Source organism: Brassica oleracea, chromosome C2 (assembly GCF_000695525.1).
Source record: "Brassica oleracea var. oleracea cultivar TO1000 chromosome C2, BOL, whole genome shotgun sequence".
NCBI classification, from domain to species: Eukaryota; Viridiplantae; Streptophyta; class Magnoliopsida; order Brassicales; family Brassicaceae; genus Brassica; species Brassica oleracea.
Genome location: NC_027749.1, coordinates 42,637,201 through 42,659,211, shown reverse-complemented (window position 1 = coordinate 42,659,211; position 22,011 = coordinate 42,637,201). Strand labels below are relative to the sequence as shown.

General features: G+C 34.3%; 1 protein-coding gene and 1 long non-coding RNA gene across 2 annotated transcripts; both read left to right on the top strand.

The window, feature by feature from the left end:
- Positions 1-10,344: 10,344 nt before the first annotated feature.
- Positions 10,345-13,223, top strand: LOC106327519 (transmembrane 9 superfamily member 3-like). Its single transcript, XM_013765678.1, has 7 exons — positions 10,345-10,555; positions 10,896-10,936; positions 11,023-11,608; positions 11,694-11,831; positions 11,909-12,065; positions 12,148-12,632; positions 12,705-13,223. The coding sequence occupies exons 1-7, from the start codon at positions 10,404-10,406 to the stop codon at positions 12,922-12,924; spliced, it is 1,779 nt and encodes a 592-aa protein (XP_013621132.1). The 5' UTR covers positions 10,345-10,403; the 3' UTR covers positions 12,925-13,223.
- A 2,648-nt stretch (positions 13,224-15,871) lies between these two features.
- Positions 15,872-17,668, top strand: LOC106325535. Its single transcript, XR_001266932.1, has 2 exons — positions 15,872-16,001; positions 17,272-17,668. It is a non-coding gene; the product is annotated as an uncharacterized LOC106325535 (long non-coding RNA).
- The last annotated feature ends 4,343 nt before the right edge of the window (positions 17,669-22,011 follow it).

Genomic DNA, 22,011 nt, shown 5'->3' with positions numbered 1-22,011 from the left:
GAATCAAATTCGTGTGTAAAGAGAGTAAGAGGGAGGATGAAGATATAGAGTGAATGAAAAGGAAGAGGGGTGCTTGTATTTATAGTTGAAATCCTGCCGACAGACCGAGAAAATTCCGACAGAATACCGACGGCAACGGCTCTTTCCTCGGAATTTTCTCAGAATTTTTAAAATCCCCCAACGGCTCTCTTACGACTATAATATATCCTCGGAATTCATCGGTTTTTTCTGAGGAATATATTTTTCCTCGGTATTCCATAAGAATATTCTGACGGATTAATATTTCCTCGGAATTCCGTCGGTATATTCCGAGGAAATTCCGAGAAAACCAAATTTTGTGTTTTCTCGGAATATCCTCGGAAATTCCTCGGGATATTCCAAGGATTTTATTTTCCGTCGGAATGTCCGTCAAAATACCGCTGTTTTCTTGTAGTGGATCACCAACTATCAAACTGTACAAAAAATCACGAAAATAAAACGAGAGCACTGTTACTAAAGTTTTTGCTGCATTACAACTTAAAGTCATAAAAGAGACTGTTACATTGTTTCTTAGGAATTATTAGAATATAACAATAAACATGTTTTGTAAAGATTCTCTACTCCTAGAAAAATAAACAAACTACGTCATACATACTGTACATGTATCAAAAAAAGTAGATAGAACTTACCAGAGTTCAGAGTAGGGGAACTTTTCGATTCATCTTGAAATGGAACGCCTAAACCAGTCTCCAAAGGCAAACTTTCACTTGGACTATAACAAGCTTCAGGAGTTGTTCAGGTTTTATCTATACTATTAAACCAGAATCCCTAATAGGATTTCGTCCTTTGTTTTTCAAGTTATTTACAATATCATACACTTACATTTAATTTTAATATATATATTACGTATTTAAAATAACAATAGAATATTCGCTATAATAATTAATGCTTTCCATATTTTGTGAATGATAATAATTCTATTTTTTATCTAAATTATACTTTCCATTTAATTTTTAATATTATTTTTAATGCATAGTATTATTTAACGATTAAATATGAATATATACATGAAAATTAAAAAAAAACATTATTAACTATGTCGTTTTGTACATAATAATGATATGCCAGTTTTGAGTGTTCAAAAATACCGTAAAACTTATCATGAAATTAAATTTAGATCTAAAATAAATATAATACAAACTTATCACAGTTTATTAACAAAATAGAAACTAATATTGTCATATCCATAAAAAAAAATTCTATTACGATTGTTTCATTTTCTTCAAATGACATGATACAAATTTCATTAAAGTCTAAATTATTACAAGTTTTTTCAATTTTGAATAATATTAAAAATTATGAATTATTTAATAAAAATTAAAAAAAATATTATTATATATTTTTGGGTTTTCAACGAATCATAGATTTTTGGATTTTATACAATTTTGAGTTTTTTTTTACCAAGTTTTATAGGATTTTAAGTAATTTATTAATTAAATTTGAATCGGATTATACACAGATCACCGGATCTATCGGTTTAGCCAAAGTTCTGGATCGGATATGAAAACACTACTTGAAAATCAAATATTATAATATAAAAACTTTTTTAAAACACAAATAGAACAACTTTAAAATTATTTGTTTTCTAATAAAATTATAAATTTAATCAAATTTTATTAAAATTGTAAAAACTACCCGCACTTTAAAAACGCAGGTTAAAATCTAGTTCAAATTAAAGAGATATTCCTTCTCACTATCTACAGCCAGAAGATTAACACAAAATTTGAATACTCTGGCTTAATGGAATTTTGGCCCCAAAGAATCTTTTTATTCAAAAGTAAAATTTGAATATTTGGCCCTAAGATAATGGAGTTACCGTGACCAAAGATAACACATGCATGTTTTTTTAAGGCTTAAGGAAAACTGCAATCCTACTGTATTTTTGATTATAAACTTCATTTTCATCTCCAATCCTACTGTATTTTTGATCATAAACTTCCTTTTAGAATAAAATTGTAACACCCGTATTTTCCAAAATAACTTAAATCAATAAAAAAAGTCTGAAATCCCCATTTATTGCTACTCAAAAGTCAACTCCAAAGTCGTAAATCCAATAAATAGTCATAAATCCAAATAACATAATATCGATAAAAACATAAAACCGCAAGTCTGAAAAAGACAGAAATAAAACTCCCAAAGAACCAGTCCGATAGCAATCACTCATGCTCGTCAGTCTCACCTTAACGGGGGAGGAATAGGAGGGGTGAGTAACATGGGAGTTACTCCGTAAAGTATGAGATGCTAAACACGCAAACCACTGACTTGAGTAATAGAACTCCCACTGTGGAAATTTAACTCTAACATGAACAAACAAGACGCCTAAAGCATCACACAAACACAACACACACAATGCGATGATAGCATATAGCTATTCCATACACCCCGGATCTCCTCATATGGATATATAATACGTAGCGTCGCTAGTACAGTCTGTCTCTGTACCCCCGCCTTCTCAAGTAGCGTCCATGGTACAAACGTCTCTGCACCACACGCCCGCACAAGTAGCATCGCAAGTCCAAACGTCTCTGAGCCCCTACCCGCACAATCAAAGTAGCGTCACTAGCCCAAACATCTATGAGCCCCCGCCCGCGCACATAGTCCCTACTCATAGCTATGTGTACATACATATATATATCGCATCTTTTAACATCACTCAATCAATCAACGGTTGAATCCTCTAGACCCCTAGTGCCAGTTTACAGTGAATGAACTAACTAGCAATCAAGACTCAATTCAAACAGACGGATCATGATTCGAAATCTAAACTACTATAGAGAGAATTCTACACTCGTACGAGATTTACGGAATGGACCCTCACCTTTGCTACAATCGGAGATGGATCGGAAAATGTTCAGAATTTGACATGCTTCGCCTAACAAGACTCGACCAAGTTTAGCATGAATTACTCATTGAATAAGTCTCACCTAAATCATATGATTTCACCATGCACAATATACGCTTAGGTTTTATGCTACAAATGTTGCTTGCTATACAAGGAATGGAGAAGGGATCACTTAGCTGTCACGGCTTGGGGTAACGTTAATGGATCTTGCACTTTGACGATGTGGGCTCCATCTATGGTGACTAAAGACTCACGGCGGTACAGATCTACGACCGGTGGTGGTGAGGAACATGGCGCCTCCACCTCAAACGCCCTCTCTCCCTCTCGGCTTATGCTCTCCATCTCACGGATCCGATACGTAACAACAACGCAACGGACGTGACGGCAGGTAACGAGTCTGTGATACCATGGGCTGCTCTCCGGTGGGATGAGGTGAGATGGTTCACGCTGGTGGAGGTGATGGTGGCTTGGGCTTGCTCGCGATCTCCCTCTTGACTTTGCTCTCGTCATCAACGCATGAGATGGCATGGTAATGGATCCAGTGACTCATCTCTTAAGCTCTCGGATCTGGCGTACCACCAACAATGGTGGCTTTGCTCGCAAGAAAACATGAGTGGGGGTGAAGAGAAGAACAAATAATCACGAGGTGGGTTGACGGCTTGACGTATATTTTAGGGTTACACAAACTCTTATATATACGCCCACGATTTAGTTAATAAGATTGGATTTGGGTTTCACACATAATTGTTTTAAATTAAACCATACCGGTTTAACAAAACCGGGTCGTTATAATTCTCCCCCACTTATAAAGAATTCGTCTTCGAATTCAAATCCTGAGCTGGTTGTCTAATGTCATCCTGAAAAAGTTCTGGATCATCAATCCTCATCTGAGTCTCGGTCTTTTAGGTCTCCTCCTGGATCTTGTCTTTCTTTCTCAACAACATTTGAACAACATGGTCATCATCTCCTGAACCTCTTTTACTTGCCGATTTATAATATCTATTGGCTGACAAGGTGTATACAATTTTTTTTTTTTTACCATGAGCACTTAGCGGCTGCTGCAAAATGAGCTTTGGCCCTCTCCCGATCTTCCTCAAAACTGACACATGGACCACACCATGGAAGTCTGATAAAATAACTGCAATCAACTGCTCCAATTCTGTCCACCAAAGGATACAGTCTAATGTACGTCGGTTTAAGTTGCTTCAACTTATGAGTCTTAAGTCCTCTATGAAATGTCATCATTTTCAGGTACACTAGATCGCCCATATGTAACTCCAAATCCTTATAGTGGTTAGCTGCATAAATCCTCCGCTGTCATGGGCTTCCCAAAGCCAATTCTTGAGCATGTCCATTTGCTATACCATCTCTTGAACCATTAATAGTTCTAACTCACGTCACTCCCTCACTTTGGTCCAACAAAGTGGTATACGACATGGCCTACCATAAATAGCCTCATACGGTGTCATCTCAATGCTCGAACGATCGTTGTCGATGTAGGCAACCTCTGCTAGATGTAATGCTTTTCGAGCTTCCATCCCACTGTAAGACGCAATCCCTGAGTCTGAATAGTTCTCTTTGACTAACCATCTGTATGCTGATAATAAGTTGTATTCCTGCGGATCTTTGTCCAAATTTCCTTCTGAATGACTCCAAAAATGTAGACGTGAACTTCGAATCCCAATCCGATACAATGTTGACATCCATGAAACCTCCCAAACTCAATAACGTAGGTCTGCTCCAACTGGTTAGCTCTGAACGTCTTCTTAATTACTTAGGAAATGGGCTGACTTTGTAAGTCTATCCATGACTACCCATGTGGCATCCTTTCCACATATGGCGATTTAAAATCCAATAACAACGTCCATAATCACCATGCCTCTTTTCCACTCCGGCAAAAGCAAGCTCAAAAGTAACATGATAGATAATTGATCCTCTGAAATAGCCATCTAACATGTCTGACACTATGACGCAATGAAGCTACAACTCTCTTCATACTAGACCAATTATAGTTAACACTTCATATCTTTGTACCCCTTGGTGTTCCCGATGGGTAGAGAAACACGAGTGATGTATTTGCTGTAAGATCCCCTTTTTTTAATAGCTTATCGTCCAACACACAACTCGGTTTCGGTACAGGTACATCCCGCTCAAAATTATCCCGCTCAACACTTATGATATCCAATACTCCCCATCTGGATCGTCTTACAAAGCCATAACGCTAACATGCGCTTGGTGTATCCTCCATAGCAAGACTGCCTGCTCCAAAGTCCCAAGGCCATCTGCCTCTCCATCGACAGTAATGGCACACAATATGAGACTAGCAAATTTCCAAGTAAACTCATGAACCTCTTTGGTTCCTGATACGTTGCCCATGTGCCTACCCAAGGCATTTGTCACCTGGTTGTCTTTACCAGATGGTATGCAATACCCAAACTGTAGCCTGCTACCAACTCAATCCAACTTCACTGTCCAAGTACAAGTTTTAATGAATGAAGATAGATTTCAGACTCCAATGATCCTAGAGAATCTGAACTTCCTTCATGTACAATTACAATCTCCAAAACTATAACGCAAATGCCACTGCAGCAACTACGAATCATGAATAGGGTAGTGGGTTTCGTGAGGTCTCAACTGATGCAATTATATGGAATGACCTGATTCTCATGCATCAATACACAATCTGCAAACGCTCATCATGCTCCCTCTACTCCAAGAATAAATCAATGGGGTCGTCGATGCGTACAATCGCGCACTTGTCCAAGTGTTCGCGAAAGACATCATTTATAAGCTTCTTAAATGATATCGGTGCATTCGTCGATCCAAAATGATATCACCAAAACTCATAATATCCATAATGTATACGGAAACCCACATTCCGTACACACTCCTCAACTACAGCAATCTGATGATGTCCTGATGCCAAGACAACCTTCGAGAACCATGAACCTCCATGCAGCTAATTCAACAACTCATCAATATGATGGTTACCATGTTCAAGTCTATGTAGTCGATACAAAGCCTGAAACTCCATCATTTTTTTCTTTACAAACAACACTGGTGCTCCCCACGGCGAATTACTCGGCCTGATAAATCTCTTGTCTGATGAATCTTCCATATGTTCTTTCAGCTCAACCATCTCTGCTGGCGCTAATCGGTATAGAACTCGTGAAACCGGTGCTGTCTCTGACTCTAACTCGATCGTAAGAAAATCTCCTCTCGCTGGTGACGGCCCTTCCAAAGCCTCAAATACATCTCCATACTCTGAGATAACTAGAAGATCCTACAACTCATGTTGACCATCGAAATGATCACCAAAATCTATTTACTCCCCATATCCAATAACTCCTCTACATGTAGCATGTATGCAAATAAAATCTGTTCTGCTCTAGAAATATGAATTCTTGCCCTCAGGCAATCCAACAGTACTCGATGTCATGATAACCAGTCCACCTCAAGAATGATATCGCAAAACACAACTCCATCTCTGACGAGTCTCTGAACCAATCAGCCCTCCAAGCATAACCGGTACACCGCAATCAATATAAATATCTCCCAACGTTTCTATGTCAGCTGTCCGAACTGACACATCTCTGAAATGATCAACACTGCCAAAAACTGGAAAACATACCAAGCGTAACTCCAATATCACACAACGCAAGCTGTCGCACCCCAATCCAAAAGTGATCCCCACGAGTTTACAAAATAACCATGCCTCTAAGGCAGTAAATATACTCATACACACAAATAACACATGCCAACTCATGGCTCACATCTCATACCACATAATCTCCAATAACAAAAACTCGTGGAGCGATGGCTTGAAGTTTGGGTGGTGGCAACAACATCACATATATCCACATGCGGACAATCTCAGAACACGATAGACGAAACTGATACACACCTGAGCAATCTATCAAACTGTGACATCATCCATCACTCGAACATCTGGCTGAAACCCTGTTAGCTAGAGAGCGAATGACGATGATAAACTCATCGTCAATAAAAAGACACTTGGGTTAGAAGTTACTGACCAGAAAGGTTCTGTATTTTTCTTTCTTCAAAACTCCCAAATCCCCAGATTCAAAAATCTTTTAAAATTAATTAAACTGAATTAAGACCGAGTCAAAACCGAGTCAAAACCACGTCCCAACAAATCGTCATCCCAAGTCAGAGCCGGGACGAAACCCCGCTCTGATACCAAATTGTAACACCCGTATATTTCAAAATAACTTAAATCAATGAAATGTTTTAAATCTTCATTTATTACTTCTCAAAAGTCAACTCCAAAGTCGTAAATCCAATAAATAGCCATAAATCCAAATAACATAATAAATCCTGAAAATATCTATAAAGGCATAAAATCTGCAAGTCTGAAAAAGACAGAAATAAAACTCCTAAAGCACCAGTCCGATAGCAATCACTCCTGCTCGTCAGTCTCACCTGAACGGGGAAGGTATAGGAGGGGTGAGTAACAGGAGAGTTCCTCCGTGAGGTATGGGATGCTAAACACGCAAACCACTGACTTGAGTAATAGAACTCCCACTATGGAAGTTTAGCTCAAACATGAACAAACAAGACGCCTAAAGCATCACACAAACACAACACAAACAATGCGATGATAGCATATAGCTAGTTCATACACCCCGCATCTCCTCATATGGATATATAATATGTAGTGTCGCTAGTACAGTTTGTCTCTGTACCCCCGCCCTCTCAAGTAGCGTCCATGGTACAAACGTCTCTGCACCACACGCCCGCACAAGTAGCATCGCAAGTCCAAACGTCTTTGAGCCCCTGCCTGCACAATCAAAGTAGCGTCACTAGCCCAGACCTCTGAGCCCCCGCCCGCGCACATAGTCCCTACTCATGGCTATGTGTATATACATATATATATCGCATCTCTTAACATCACACAATCAATCAACGGTTGAATCCTCGAGCCCCTAGTTCCAGTTTACAATGAATGAACTAACTAACAATCAAGACTCAATTCAAACAGACGGATCATGATTCGAAATCTAAATTCTACACTGATACGGGATTTACGGAATAGACTTGACGGCAGGTAACGAGTCTGTGATACCGTGGGCTGCTCCTCCGGTGATGAACCATGGCTCCGTTGGGATGCGGTGAGATGGTTCACGTTGGTGGTGGTGATGGTGGCTCGGGCTTGCTCGCGATCTCCCTCTTGACTTTGCTCTCGTCATCAACGCACATGGTAATGGATCCAGTGACTCATCTCTTAAGCTCTCGGATCTGGCGTACTACCAACAATGGTGGCTTTGATCGCAAGAAAACATGAGTGGGGGTGAGGAGAAGAACAAATAATCACGAGGTGGGTTGACGGCTTGACGTATATTTTAGGGTTACACAAAGTCTTATATATACGTCCACGATTTAGTTAATGAGATTGGCTTTGGATTTCAAACATAACTAGTATCTCGCCTGTGCTGCGCACAGGTTAATTTATTGTTTTAAATTTTTATCATTTTTATAATGTTCAGTCAGAATAAATTATTATTAATATTATATAAACAGTGTTACATATTAGAGATTCTGGCCCTGAAACAAAACAATTGAAACCTGAAAGGATAAAACAAATGTCACTATAAAATGGATACATGTTTGCAAAACTTTTTAAAATACCAAAATATAAATATAGTTAAAAATACTTTATTCAATCCATTAATTTTGTTCTATGATTTTGTAACAACAAATAATTTAATTTAATTTAAATTTAAATACGATGAATCTAATAAATTTGATATTTATTTTTATAGTTAAATAATTGTTGCATTGATATTTTATGTTAATTTACTAACATGTTTTAAAAAAACACACATCTGAAACTAACCCACATTGCTAATTTTGATGCTTTGTTAAATTTATTATAAGATACATTTTAGATCTTTAGCTTGCTTTTTATGTAATTATAATGAATTGTCTAGCAATAATTAAGTAAAGTAGATTAACTTTTCAGAAATGCAGGTTCTGGAACATCTAACAATGGTTTTAGGGTCGAAAACAATTGCAGTAGTGAATGCTGAAAAATAATTGACTCAACAAAGGAAATATTAATCAATAAATCAAAGAAAAATAGTAAAGAGTGGAAAACTGGCAAAACCTTGAGAAAACTTGATGCTTGTCTCTTTCACAGGAATAATTTTGATTATGCTTCATCCCATGTCTCCAAACCAAACCTACAGTGCATGTAAATCAATAGATTGAAGAAGTTTCTAAGTTATACACTGCAGTGATCTAAAATTGAAATTTCTTAAAAAAATACCATACCAGTATCAATTTCTTCCCATAACTAAATTTGAATTGCCACTGAAAAAAAGAAGAAAGAAGACATGAAGAAACATGTTCAATTCAAACGAACCTAATACTCAATCTCTCATTTCTCTCATTTTCAGCAAGTAAAGAAAGAACGAACTTAAAATCTTTTAATTTGTTAGAAAAAAAAACATAAAAAATAAATTAGTAGATCAAAATTATATATAAGAAGAAAACAGGTTGAAAATCGTGGTCTATTGATTTTGAAAGTGGATGGAATATTATGAGAAAATATAGGCAATATGTGCTTAAAATTAGGGATTGAAGATTAATTTTCTCAATTAATTATTTTTAAATTTTTTAAAACATTTTCCACATGTAAAATTTTTATTTGTTGAGTGACTTGTGCTTTAGTATATAAGGGATTGTTTTAAATTAAACCATACCGGTTTAACAAAACCGGGTCGTTACAAAAATCTTCTCCAATCTCATTTCATATTTAACTCTAAAATGGAGTAATAGTTAGGTTACTCCATGTTACTTAAAGAAATGGAAGGACTGCCCATTACTGAGGTTTTGATCTTTTGACATGTAACCAGTAACTATTAAAAATCGGAAAATAATGTACCGCTAGAAAACTAATCCATATATATTTGAAAGATTGATGCTTTAGAACTTGCATATATATATTCATAAAAAATAAAAACATAGTTTTGTTTATTAATTTTAATCAACTTTATTTGTTTTCTAATAAAATTCATTTACTTATATTTATAGATTTAAAATTATATTTTTGTTTTAAAATGCATCAATTAAAGTTTAAAACATTATTTTTTCAAATACAGAAATAAAATCTGAAACCCTTTAAAAAAAGAAGGTATATTATAAACTAGAAAATAATATAATGATATTTTATGAAAAAATCGAGTATAGAAGTCATATTGCTTCATGTATTTTCCCAGTCTTATATCTTCCATTCGCAACAAGTATATTTCCAAAACATAGAAAGAATACAAAATAACACAAATCATATAGTATAGTAAATTCAAATATCTTAATGTAAAATATTCATGTGGCAAAAAAGTTGAATTTTTCAAAAAAAAAAAAGAAAATTGGACTTTATTTGTTACATTTCTAATTTTATTTGCAGTGAGATAAATAATTATTTGTTGTCTTTACCATTAGCGTTTCTCCCAAATAAAAGCCAAAATCAGATCTCACAGTTTCCCCTCACAGCAACACCATGAAACCACCGACGACGCTGCTCCTCTTCGTCGGAGCTCTTATCTTCTTCGCCGCCGGAAACGTCAGATCCGATGCCTCCGATCATCGTTACAAGGAAGGCGACTCTGTCCCCCTCTACGCCAACAAGGTCGGCCCGTTTCACAATCCCAGGTATAACGATCTCTATTCTTCTTCCTTCTCTTTAGTTTTTCAGATCTTAGATCCGAAACTGCCTTATATTAGAGAAATTGATCGTTGATTACACATGCGATTCCTGTAAGGAGCTCCGATGGATGTCATTGCGATTTCGAGACCTTGAGATTTGATTTCTTCATCAGATGACTGATTTTACTTATAGATCTTAGTTTAGATCTGATATTGAATTGGATTAGAGAAGTTGATCACTGACTATACATTCTATTGCTGTAAAAGAGCTGCGATGGATGCTATTGCGATTTCTATCATCAAATGACTGATTGATTATACTTGTGTGTGATGATGTTGATCGCAGTGAGACGTATCGGTACTTCGATCTACCATTCTGTGTACCAGGTACGAGCAAGATTGATTGCTTCTCACTGTGAATCTTGAGATCTTAGGGACTCACTGCTGTTTATTTTGATCCATTGGTTTGGCAGAGGGTGTGAAAGATAAGAAGGAAGCTTTTGGTGAGGTTTTGAACGGTGACAGGCTCGTTAGTGCTCCGTATAAGCTTAGCTTCAGAAATGAGAAAGACTCTGAGACGTACTGCAAAAAGAAGCTTAGCAGAAAAGAAGTTGAACAGTTCCGAAGAGCTGTAGAGAAGGATTATTACTTTCAGATGTACTATGATGATCTTCCTATCTGGGGATTCATTGGGAAGGTTGACAAGGAGAGCAAATCAGATCCGAGCGAGTTCAAGTACTTCCTCTACAAGCACATCCAGTTCGAGATTTTGTATAACAACGACCGAGTTATCGAAATCAATGCTAGGATGGATCCTCATTCGCTTGTGGATCTCACTGAGGATAAGGAAGTTGTTGCGGAGTTTATGTACACTGTGAAGTGGAAGGAGACAGAGACTCCTTTCGAGAAGAGGATGGATAAGTACGCCATGTCGTCTTCTCTTCCGCATCACTTGGAGATTCACTGGTTCTCTATCATAAACTCGTGTGTTACTGTCCTCCTCTTGACTGGTTTCCTTGCGACCATCTTGATGCGAGTCCTCAAGAATGATTTCATGAAGTAAGTTTTGGAAATGCTGACTCTTGACTCAACGATGCACATCTCTTTTATCCTCGATTATAAACTTGTTTCCCGACTTGTAAAGGTATGCACAAGATGAGGAAGCTGCTGATGATCAAGAGGAAACTGGATGGAAGAACATTCACGGGGACGTGTTCCGGTTCCCAAAGCACAAATCTTTATTTGCTGCATCACTTGGTAGCGGGACTCAGTTGTTCACTCTGTAAGTCTCTTCTCATTTCAAGCCAATGCTTCTTTTATTGCCGATAACTAACCTATCTGTCCCTCATATGTCATCAGCACCATTTTCATCTTCATGCTTTCACTTGTTGGAGTGTTCTATCCATACAATCGAGGAGCACTCTTCACTGCCTTGGTCGTTATCTATGCTCTCACATCTGGAATCGCTGGATACACCGCCTCCTCTTTCTATTGCCAACTCGAAGGAAAGAACTGGGTAAGTACTAAACACCAAACCCTTGCTCTGAAAGTCACTGTTTTGAGCACAGCAATTAAACATCCTCATTTAATCTTCTCAGGTGAGAAACTTGTTACTCACTGGAGGTCTCTTCTGTGGCCCATTATTCCTCACCTTCTGCTTCCTAAACACCGTCGCAATCGCCTACAGTGCAACCGCAGCTCTTCCCTTCGGAACCATCGTTGTTATCGTCCTTATATGGACACTAGTGACTTCGCCTTTACTTGTATTGGGTGGCATCGCCGGTAAAAACAGCAAAGCCGAGTTCCAAGCTCCAGTCCGCACAACTAAGTATCCACGTGAGATCCCGCCACTTCCATGGTACAGAAGCGCTGTTCCTCAGATGGCCATGGCTGGTTTTCTTCCTTTCAGTGCCATCTACATCGAGCTGTATTACATCTTTGCCAGTGTTTGGGGCCATCGGATCTACACCATTTACAGCATCCTCTTCATCGTCTTCATCATCCTCTTGATCGTTACCGCTTTTATAACCGTTGCCCTGACTTACTTCCAACTCGCCGCTGAAGATCACAAATGGTGGTGGAGGTAAGATCACGTTGCTGCACTTGTATTACATCCTTTGCAGAGATTTTGAATCTTTTAATCTTTATTTTGCAGATCATTCCTATGCGGTGGGTCGACTGGTTTGTTTATCTACGCGTACTGTTTATACTATTACTACGCGAGATCAGACATGTCTGGTTTCATGCAAACATCTTTCTTCTTCGGTTACATGGCTTGCATTTGCTACGGGTTCTTCCTCATGCTTGGGACTGTTGGCTTCCGTGCCGCTCTCCTCTTTGTCCGTCACATTTACCGGTCGATTAAATGCGAGTAAAACTGTTGCTGCCAACCACACACTCTCAAAGCTTCACTTGCGATTCTTTTGGGTAGAACAAAGAAGATGAAGAAAGAGATCCGTGCTTTAGGTAAGTAGATGAAGACGTTGTTTTAAAGCCACAAACCGAAACATCAAATGGCTTTTTAAAGGTTTTATATCTTAGGGTTATTTTACTACAGATGCTTTAATTTCTTGTCTCGTTTTTAACGTTTATGTTGAAACTTGTTTTGTTTAGGCGAGTCTCTTCTAATATAATGTTTCTCTCTTTTTGGGTAATTAGTTAACTACATTGTATCTGTATTGTTTTTCGTTTCTTGAGTTCACTACATAAAACATGCTAGTTTCAGACAGTAATAAATCTCAAAACAGAGAAAAACCAGCGAGGAGTAAACGATATAAAGAGTAACTAATATTCTTAATAATATAAAAAAACGTAAAATCAAATTTGTTGAATCGTAAGTACCTTTGGTTGTTTTGGGGGGGTTGAGGTTCGTGCGAGGAAGATTGTTGAAAGAGGAGTTTGATTAAGTGTTTAATGAACTAGTTAGAGAAAAAGTAGGTTGAAGTAAATCAGAGTCGATTATAAGTTTTAAAGAGGATATAAATGTGAAGTGGACTCGCTATTGCTACGGTTATCTCTCTGAATTAAATCAGAGTTGATTATAAGTTGAGCTCGTAGTACAAGAGAATAAGGAGTTCAGCTATTTATCTCTCTGAATTTACTTTAGGAATTCTCAGAAAACCGGATCTTATTACAAACAGTTGACGCTTTGAATATGAGAAAGAGAACATATTATTTTTGTTGATGAAGTCATAATTATTACTGATGAGGTTATATATGCGATCCCATGCAACTCGATTCATTCCAAAGGTCTTTAATGTCCTCCAAACCGCATCGTTTGTATATGCGACTTGTCAAGCACGCCTTCGTTTTAAGTTGTCTCCCTAAATATGGGTTCACACTTAATACGCCGCTCGCATTTGTCAGACTTCAAAGCAGACCCACATCTTTCTTTTGGGCCTTTGAGACAAGATAGAGCTTTTCTTTGATTTGGGTCGAGCATTGATAAGAGTGCGAAATTCACCTTCCATAAAAAGAGATGCAGAAGATGCAAAGATGCTTCACAAACAGTTAATTTTACTACAACTTAAAATGTCAAAAAGGAGAAAGAGCCGTTGAGTACTAAAAACAAAGATTTGACGAGAAGTATTTCTTTTCTATAAACCGGAGCTTAAATCACAAAGCAATGGTTTGTTGGGCGTTGCGTATACCTGAGTTTCAAATTTTTGGGATTAAAGACTTAGACCCCAACTTGAATATTTATAAATTTGGGTTCTGATTTGTAATGGACTCTTGCGGATCGGTTCAGGGCACTCATTGAAAATTCAAATATACCTTAAAATCCTCAAAATCTGAAAATAAAAGATAATAGAACATATAATGTGAATATTGTATGACCAAATATCTACAACTAATATGAAAATTTGAATATTTGGGTGGAGAATTGATAGGTATTTAGGATATTTTCTATCTTTTGAGTATTTTTGGCTATTTATTTTTATGTATTTTGATGATTTTTAGATATTTTCAAGTATTTGGATATTTTTTGCATATTGGATCTAAAAATAACTAACATATTAAAACATATAATTATGATTCAGATATTTCCGGGAACATAATTATGATTCATATATTTTCGAGTATCTGAAATATTTTGGTTCGGGTCGAATTTGGTTCCAATTCTGAAGACATTAAAATTTTGGATCCATTCAAATATTTAACTAGTTTCAGTTTGGATTTGGATCTATTTTGGATCAGATTCGGTTTAGTGTTTTGGATCTGGGTATTTTGCCAAACCCTAGATTTGATTAAGAAGAAAAAAAAAACACTATGTATCAAATCATTGTTTTGTGATTAGTCCCTGGTTTATAATATTAGATGACAGCAGGATTGTTAATCAGAGTTTAACTTGGTTAAATATATGTATGAAAATTAAATATATATATATATATATATATATATTTATATATATATACACAAGTGGGTTGGCTGAAAAGCCTGAAATATATTTGAAACATTTAGAAGACTTAGAATGTTTATTGGGGTGTCTTAAGTATGGTTCTTGAGATGGGCGTTCGAGTACCCGTTCGGGTTCGGGTTGTGTATTTCGAATTTTTGGGTATTTTGGTATAGAGGTATAGAACCCGTTCGGGTATTTCTGTACTTCGGGTCAGGTTCGGGTATTTTTAGTTCGGATTCGGTTATTTTGGATCCGGTTCGGATTTTAGATTTTGAAAAAAAATTTAAAATTTTTCATTTTTAAAATTTCTTGTATTTAAAAATATAACTTTCACTTAACTAATTTTTTATCTTTAATAAATTGAATGGTTAATAGATTTAGACATAACATTTTGAAACTAAAAAGACATTAATTTGGTTATTGTTTTTAAATTTTGGATGTAACTTTTTGTTAATTCTTGAAATAAAAAGTTTGACAAACATTTTAAGTGAGTAGCAAATCATTTTCTCCATATATAAACTTAAAGTATGTGTAGTATCAATATAAATATTATATATAAAATGAGAGATGTAAACTAGAAATATATGGTTAATTATACATATGTTCGGTTATCTTCGGATATCCATTCGGTTCGGATATTACATGTTAGGGTTCAGATATCCAATATCTCCTAATTCAATACCCATTCGGATATTTTGCTACTTCGGCTCGGATTTCGGTTCGGGTTTTTTCGGATCGGGTTTGGATGTCGGGTAAAGTTTTTACCCCTAGTTCTTGGATAATTATGAATAATAAATAAAGAAAAATAGAGTGTTTCAACAAAAAAAAAGTGTTCCAAAAAAAAAAAAAAACTAATTACCTAAGGAACGGCTCCTAATTAAGGCGTGGAAGAAGCGGTTATTGTTAAACACGTGTAGCTAAGGTATTGGTTTTGTGATAATGAGAGAAGAAAAGTCGAAGTCGACAAACGAGATGAAGTCGATGCTCTCCTCGATCTTTCAATCGGTGCTGGCCTCGTCCTCGAAGAATCTCGTCGTCGCCTCGTCCTATAAGGTAAGTCTTATTTTATGTGAATTTTGTTTACTAAATCAAATTGAAGAACTCTGACCCCGAAAAAATCTCCGATTTCTGAAAAAAATTTGTCGATAATTTGTTACAACTTGGCCTCCAATTTTGGAGTCTCTTTCTGGGCTTTCTCTACTTTGCTTGTTTTGATTCTAATTTGTCTCCTACGTGCGACATCGGCTCTTCACAGACTTCATTGCTCTGTTCTAATCATGTTTTGTCTTTGTGACCTTGTGAGTGATAAGTTTGCTTCTTTGTGTTCAAGTTATGATTTTTAGGTTTGACCTTGTGAGTGATAAGTTTGCTTCTTTGTGTTCAAGTTATGATTTTTAGGTTTGACCTTGTGAGTGATAAGTTTGCTTCTTTGTGTTCAAGTTATGATTTTTAGGTTTGACCTTGTGAGTGATAAGTTTGCTTCTTTGTGTTCAAGTTATGATTTTTAGGTTTGACCTTGTGAGTGATAAGTTTGCTTCTTTGTGTTCAAGTTATGATTTTTAGGTTTGACCTTGTGAGTGATAAGTTTGCTTCTTTGTGTTCAAGTTATGATTTTTAGGTTTGACCTTGTGAGTGATAAGTTTGCTTCTTTGTGTTCAAGTTATGATTTTTAGGTTTGACCTTGTGAGTGATAAGTTTGCTTCTTTGTGTTCAAGTTATGATTTTTAGGTTTGACCTTGTGAGTGATAAGTTTGCTTCTTTGTGTTCAAGTTATGATTTTTAGGTTTGACCTTGTGAGTGATAAGTTTGCTTCTTTGTGTTCAAGTTATGATTTTTAGGTTTGACCTTGTGAGTGATAAGTTTGCTTCTTTGTGTTCAAGTTATGATTTTTCTTTGTGACCTTGTGAGTGATAAGTTTGCTTCTTTGTGTTCAAGTTATGATTTTTAGGTTTGACCTTGTGAGTGATAAGTTTGCTTCATTGCTCTGTTCTAATCATGTTTTGTCTTTGTGACCTTGTGAGTGATAAGTTTGCTTCTTTGTGTTCATGCAAATCCTTGTGTAAGCCTTCAAATTTTTCTACACCGTTTGTCTTTTCCGGCTATAGTATGTCTATGTTTCGTTCATCTTATATTTGCTTATTATGGAGTTACTGTTATCTTATTGTGCTAGTGCTAGAACTGATTACTGTCTATCTTTTTTTTGTTGCTTAAGACCTGATATTTTAGTTTTTTTGTTCCTTGAGTTTTTTCCTGATAATTACTTCCATGGCGGACTGTGTCTTTAACTGAGCCTCCTTGATCTTCCATATTTAACGTTTTACAGCAACGACAACCATCTCCGGCTGATGCTGCATCAAATGATGTATTCAGTCTCAACAGTTGTGTTGTTCACCTTGGCAATGGCTGCTGCCACTGGGTTAGGTGCAGTGCCCTTCTTCTTTGTTAAGCTCGATCCTCATTGGCCTGGAATATGCAATGGCATGGCTGCTGGTGTGATGTTGGCCGCTAGCTTTGAGCTTGTGAACATGTTGTGTATCACGGGATGTATTTGTGATGAAGTGTAGAGTCACATGCTTGTAGTCTTGTAGTTTTGTTGTGAACATGTTGTGTTGTATCACGGAATGTATTTGTGATGAAGTGTTGAGTCACAAAATCTTTATAAATAATGTATTCAAAGCATTGTTTTCAATCACAAACCACAATCTGAAACATTTCTTTCATCACAAACTCTTGTTTTCTTTCATGTTCTTCTTTTATTTATCAATCACAATCAACAATTTTAAACATTTCTTTCATCACATTTTTTTTAAGAATCCTTAACTTAATAGATTACCATTGGAAGACTAAAATTAAGTATTTTTTTAACATAAACTCTTAACTTAATTTTAATACTTAAATATTGACTAAAAACCCACTTAGAGGTTACCCCAATAAACATGCTCTTAGATCCATGATTAACATTTATCGTTCAGGCCAATGAGGTTTAAATCTTTTCATCCTTTGACATGTAAACTCATGTATGTAGAACAGAGAAATATAATATCTTAGTCGGAATCCACGTGTGACAAGACATCTATTTAGTAATTTACAAAACTGCGTAAAGGATATTGCAGGGCGGGGTATATTTGTCTCTGCGGATCATACTGCATACTACGACTCAAATTGTTTTTCTCTTTCCTCGGTTACATCGAAAAGGTAATTAAATAAATTTTGTCTTACTTTCCTTGTTTACTGTTAATTTTAACTTTTTATCACTTTTCCTGGGAGAAAACACCCATAACTGTAATTGATAAAATAGGTAAAAAAATATAATAGTATAAGTTTTCAAAAGAATATTGATGTATTTTTGTTTTTTATATGTCTCAATTTTGAATATTGTTTCCTGGCTTATAGCTAACAATGCCACAATGCATGTTTCATTTCCTGTGTCTCTGACATTTTCTTTCAGCCTTATCTCTTTTGTGGAAAACAATTTTTGTTTTTATTACTGAATGTAAATTATTCCGTTTATTAACAGTAAAGGAAATTGTAAATTAGAGAAACTGAAGTATACCAAACTGAAATAAATGCTAATACAGTTGAATTTGTCACATCTTATAAAAGGGTGAAGAAATAAATGAAAGCAAACAAATACTTCTAAAATTTGGATCATTGATGCAAAGATTATAATACCGATAGCAGTTTTATAGATAGTTAAACTTAAAACTAGATTATCAGTTTTTAATATTCACATTAAATTTTTTAGATTGATTAGATTTCAGATGATTTTCCATATTACATGCTGCGTGTTTTAGCTGAAAATTTTACATCAGAAAAAGTTATTGCATTATTAGAGAAAAAAATGGAAAGTGGCTAACTGGAAAATTACAAAGAACAAGTTGCGAGATGGGCAAACATGATCTAAGTACACACATATACATAAAGAAAGAAAGAAGAAAGATTAGAAGAAAAAAAAAAGATGAACAATATTCTGAAGATTAAAATATATTCTCTCCGTTTTTTAGTATAAGTCATTTTAGAATTGTGCACACAAATTAAGAAATCATTAGTTTTTTATATTTTCTAAACAAAAACATCATTAATTGTTTACCTAACCACAAATCAACCAATAATAAAATAGAAAGTATATTATCATTGCTCATATAACATTAAGTTTTAATAAATTTTATATAGAAAACCGAAAATTTTATATAATTTGGAACATAAAAATTCTCTAAAACGATTTATATTAAAAAACAGAGTGAGTATTTTGAAATAAAAGAGAGGACAATGCCAAAATCAAATTTACGACAGCAAATATAAGAACAAAACTGAAAAGGACAAAAAAATGCCCCAGGTTTCAGTTCAAAACACAGATATAGCGACGAGAGGGCCCATCCGCATAATTGAGCGACTTACCATTATTAAAATATTTTACATATACTTAAGGAAATAAAGACAAACCTCATCGACTTCTTTTATAATAACTAAATAAATATACAACATTTTGGCCAGCTATTATATTTATATTATAATTTTTTTACGCAATCATACAACATATTTTTGTTTGCTGAAAAAATCCACACCAGACCATAATTTTATTGAGCAATAAAGATACGAAGAATCCAACAATAATTTCATATCCAAATATAATAATAAGGGGAAAATCGCATACAAAACCTCGAAAGTAGCAGTCATTTACACTTTAAACTATGAGAGTATTTCATAAGCACTTTAAACCGTGAAAGTATTTCATAAGCACTTTAAACTTCTAAAATGACATTTTTATCAAAAGAAACTTTTAATCTGGCTTAGTTGTACATTAAGTCAAAACTGTAACCAGTACTGTTAAAAATCGATGATGTGTTGGATATCCTTTTTTAAAAAAAAATTAAAATTATTTTATTAGTAAAATAAATATTAAAAAATCATAAAAATTCAAAACAAATCATAAAAATCACTAAATCTTTACAAAAAATAAAAATATTCACCAAAAAAAATTAAATTATTTTATAAATAAAATAAATATGAAATACAAAAAATATAAAAATTCATGAAAAAAATTCAAAACAAATCATAAGAAGTCAATAAAATTCACAAAAAATAAAATAAATTCACAACAGAATACTTAAATTATTTTATTAGTAAAATAAATATATAAATAACCATAAAAATTTACAAAAAAAAAGAATCACAACAAATATTTATATTATTTAATTAATAAAATAAGTATAAAATTCAGAAAATATAAAATCATTAAAATCAGAACAAATCATAAAAATTCCCAAAAATCAAGAATAAAATTATATATTGTTTTATAAAAGCGACTAAGGAATATCGTGCATTGAGTGCTATAAACCGGCTACCCTCAAGCTATCATTAATATAGATTATTCTTTTTAACAATCCTGAACTTTTCCAAATCCAACCAACACACACACAAAAGATAACAGATTAAAAAAAATCCAAAATAGGAGTTAGTCTATGGGTTATGATTACTCTAAATCGGATTAGAAAAAATCATTATCTTCATATGATTCTCGTGAATGCTTTGTTTTGATTTTTTATATTTTTTGTATTTTATATTTATTTTATTAATAAAAAAATTTAAAATGTTTTCTTGTGAAGTTTTTTTTTGTAATTGTTATTGACTTTTTTATGATTTGTTTTGAATTTTTTATGATTTTTTTTTATTTTTTCTGTATTTTTATATTTATTTTACTAATAAAAATAATTTAAAATTTGTTTGGTGAATATTTTGATTTAGTGAATTTTAGCTGACTTTTATAATTTGCTTTGAATTTTTAATGAATTTTTGTATTTTCTTTATTTTTATATTTATTTTACTAATAAAATAATTTAAAAAGTTCAAAAAAAAAACGACACCTCATCGATTTTGAACAGCACCGGTTACCATTTTGACTTGATATACAAGTAAGCAAAGTTGAAAGTTTCTTTTGATAAAAGTGTCACTTTTAAAGTTTAAAGTAGGGTTATTAGTAATTTAAACTTCCAACTATTTTCAAATCGGATGAAAAACCTCCAACTAAAATTTTATGTTTTTAAACCTCCAACTATTAAACCGTTAATGCCGTTAACCTTCCGTTAACAAAATCATTTTTTCTTAACGGAGACCCGTTAAATCGAAACGCAGCGTTTATTGTAATTACGAAACGACACGAGGTTCTTTGTAATCAATGGATATTTTAGTGATTTAAACCTCCAACTATTTTTAAATCGGATGGAAAACCCACAGCTAAACTTTATGTTTTTAAACCTTCAACTATTAAACATTTAATGCTTTTAACCCTTTGTAAACAAAGTCATATTTTCTAAACGGAGAACCGTTAGATAAACGACACGAAATGCTTAAAACCTCCCTATATCAATGGGTAATGATGATAAACTTATATTAACCCTAGAGTCAACTCTCTCAAATAAGAGATCGGATGTAGCACTTGGGAATTGAATCCACAGAGAGCATGAGAACACAATAGAGCATATTTTAATAAGAATAGAAATGCACAAATATTAAAATTAATACTATAAGTTATCTTTATGCATTGAAGTTTTTACTAAAGATAAAACATATATTCAAATATATTATCTCAACTAATTAAAAAGTATTAAAAATAATTTATTTTAAATTTAATTTATGTGTATTTTTACATATTTAATATGAAATCATTTCAAAATTATTATTAAATGAATAAATGCTTTATTTTAAATTTAAATCATATAATTTTTAGTTCTAGATTTTTAAACAAATTCTTATATATATATAGATACGCTTCCAACACGTATCCGCTTCCTAATTTATTTAAAAAATTTGCTTCTGCGCTTTCATACGTTTCCGCTTCCACGTACCCGCTTCCGTTTCCATGTAATCATATCTTGATATCAATTTAGCAGTTCCGTTCAGAAAATATGACTTTATTTACAGAGGGTTAAAAGCATTAAAGGTTTAATAGTTGAAGGTTTAAAAACATAAAGTTTTAGTAGTGGGTTTTCCTTCCGATTTATAAATAGTTGAGGGTTTAAATCTCTAAAATATCCATTGATTATAAAAACCTCGTGTCGTTTTC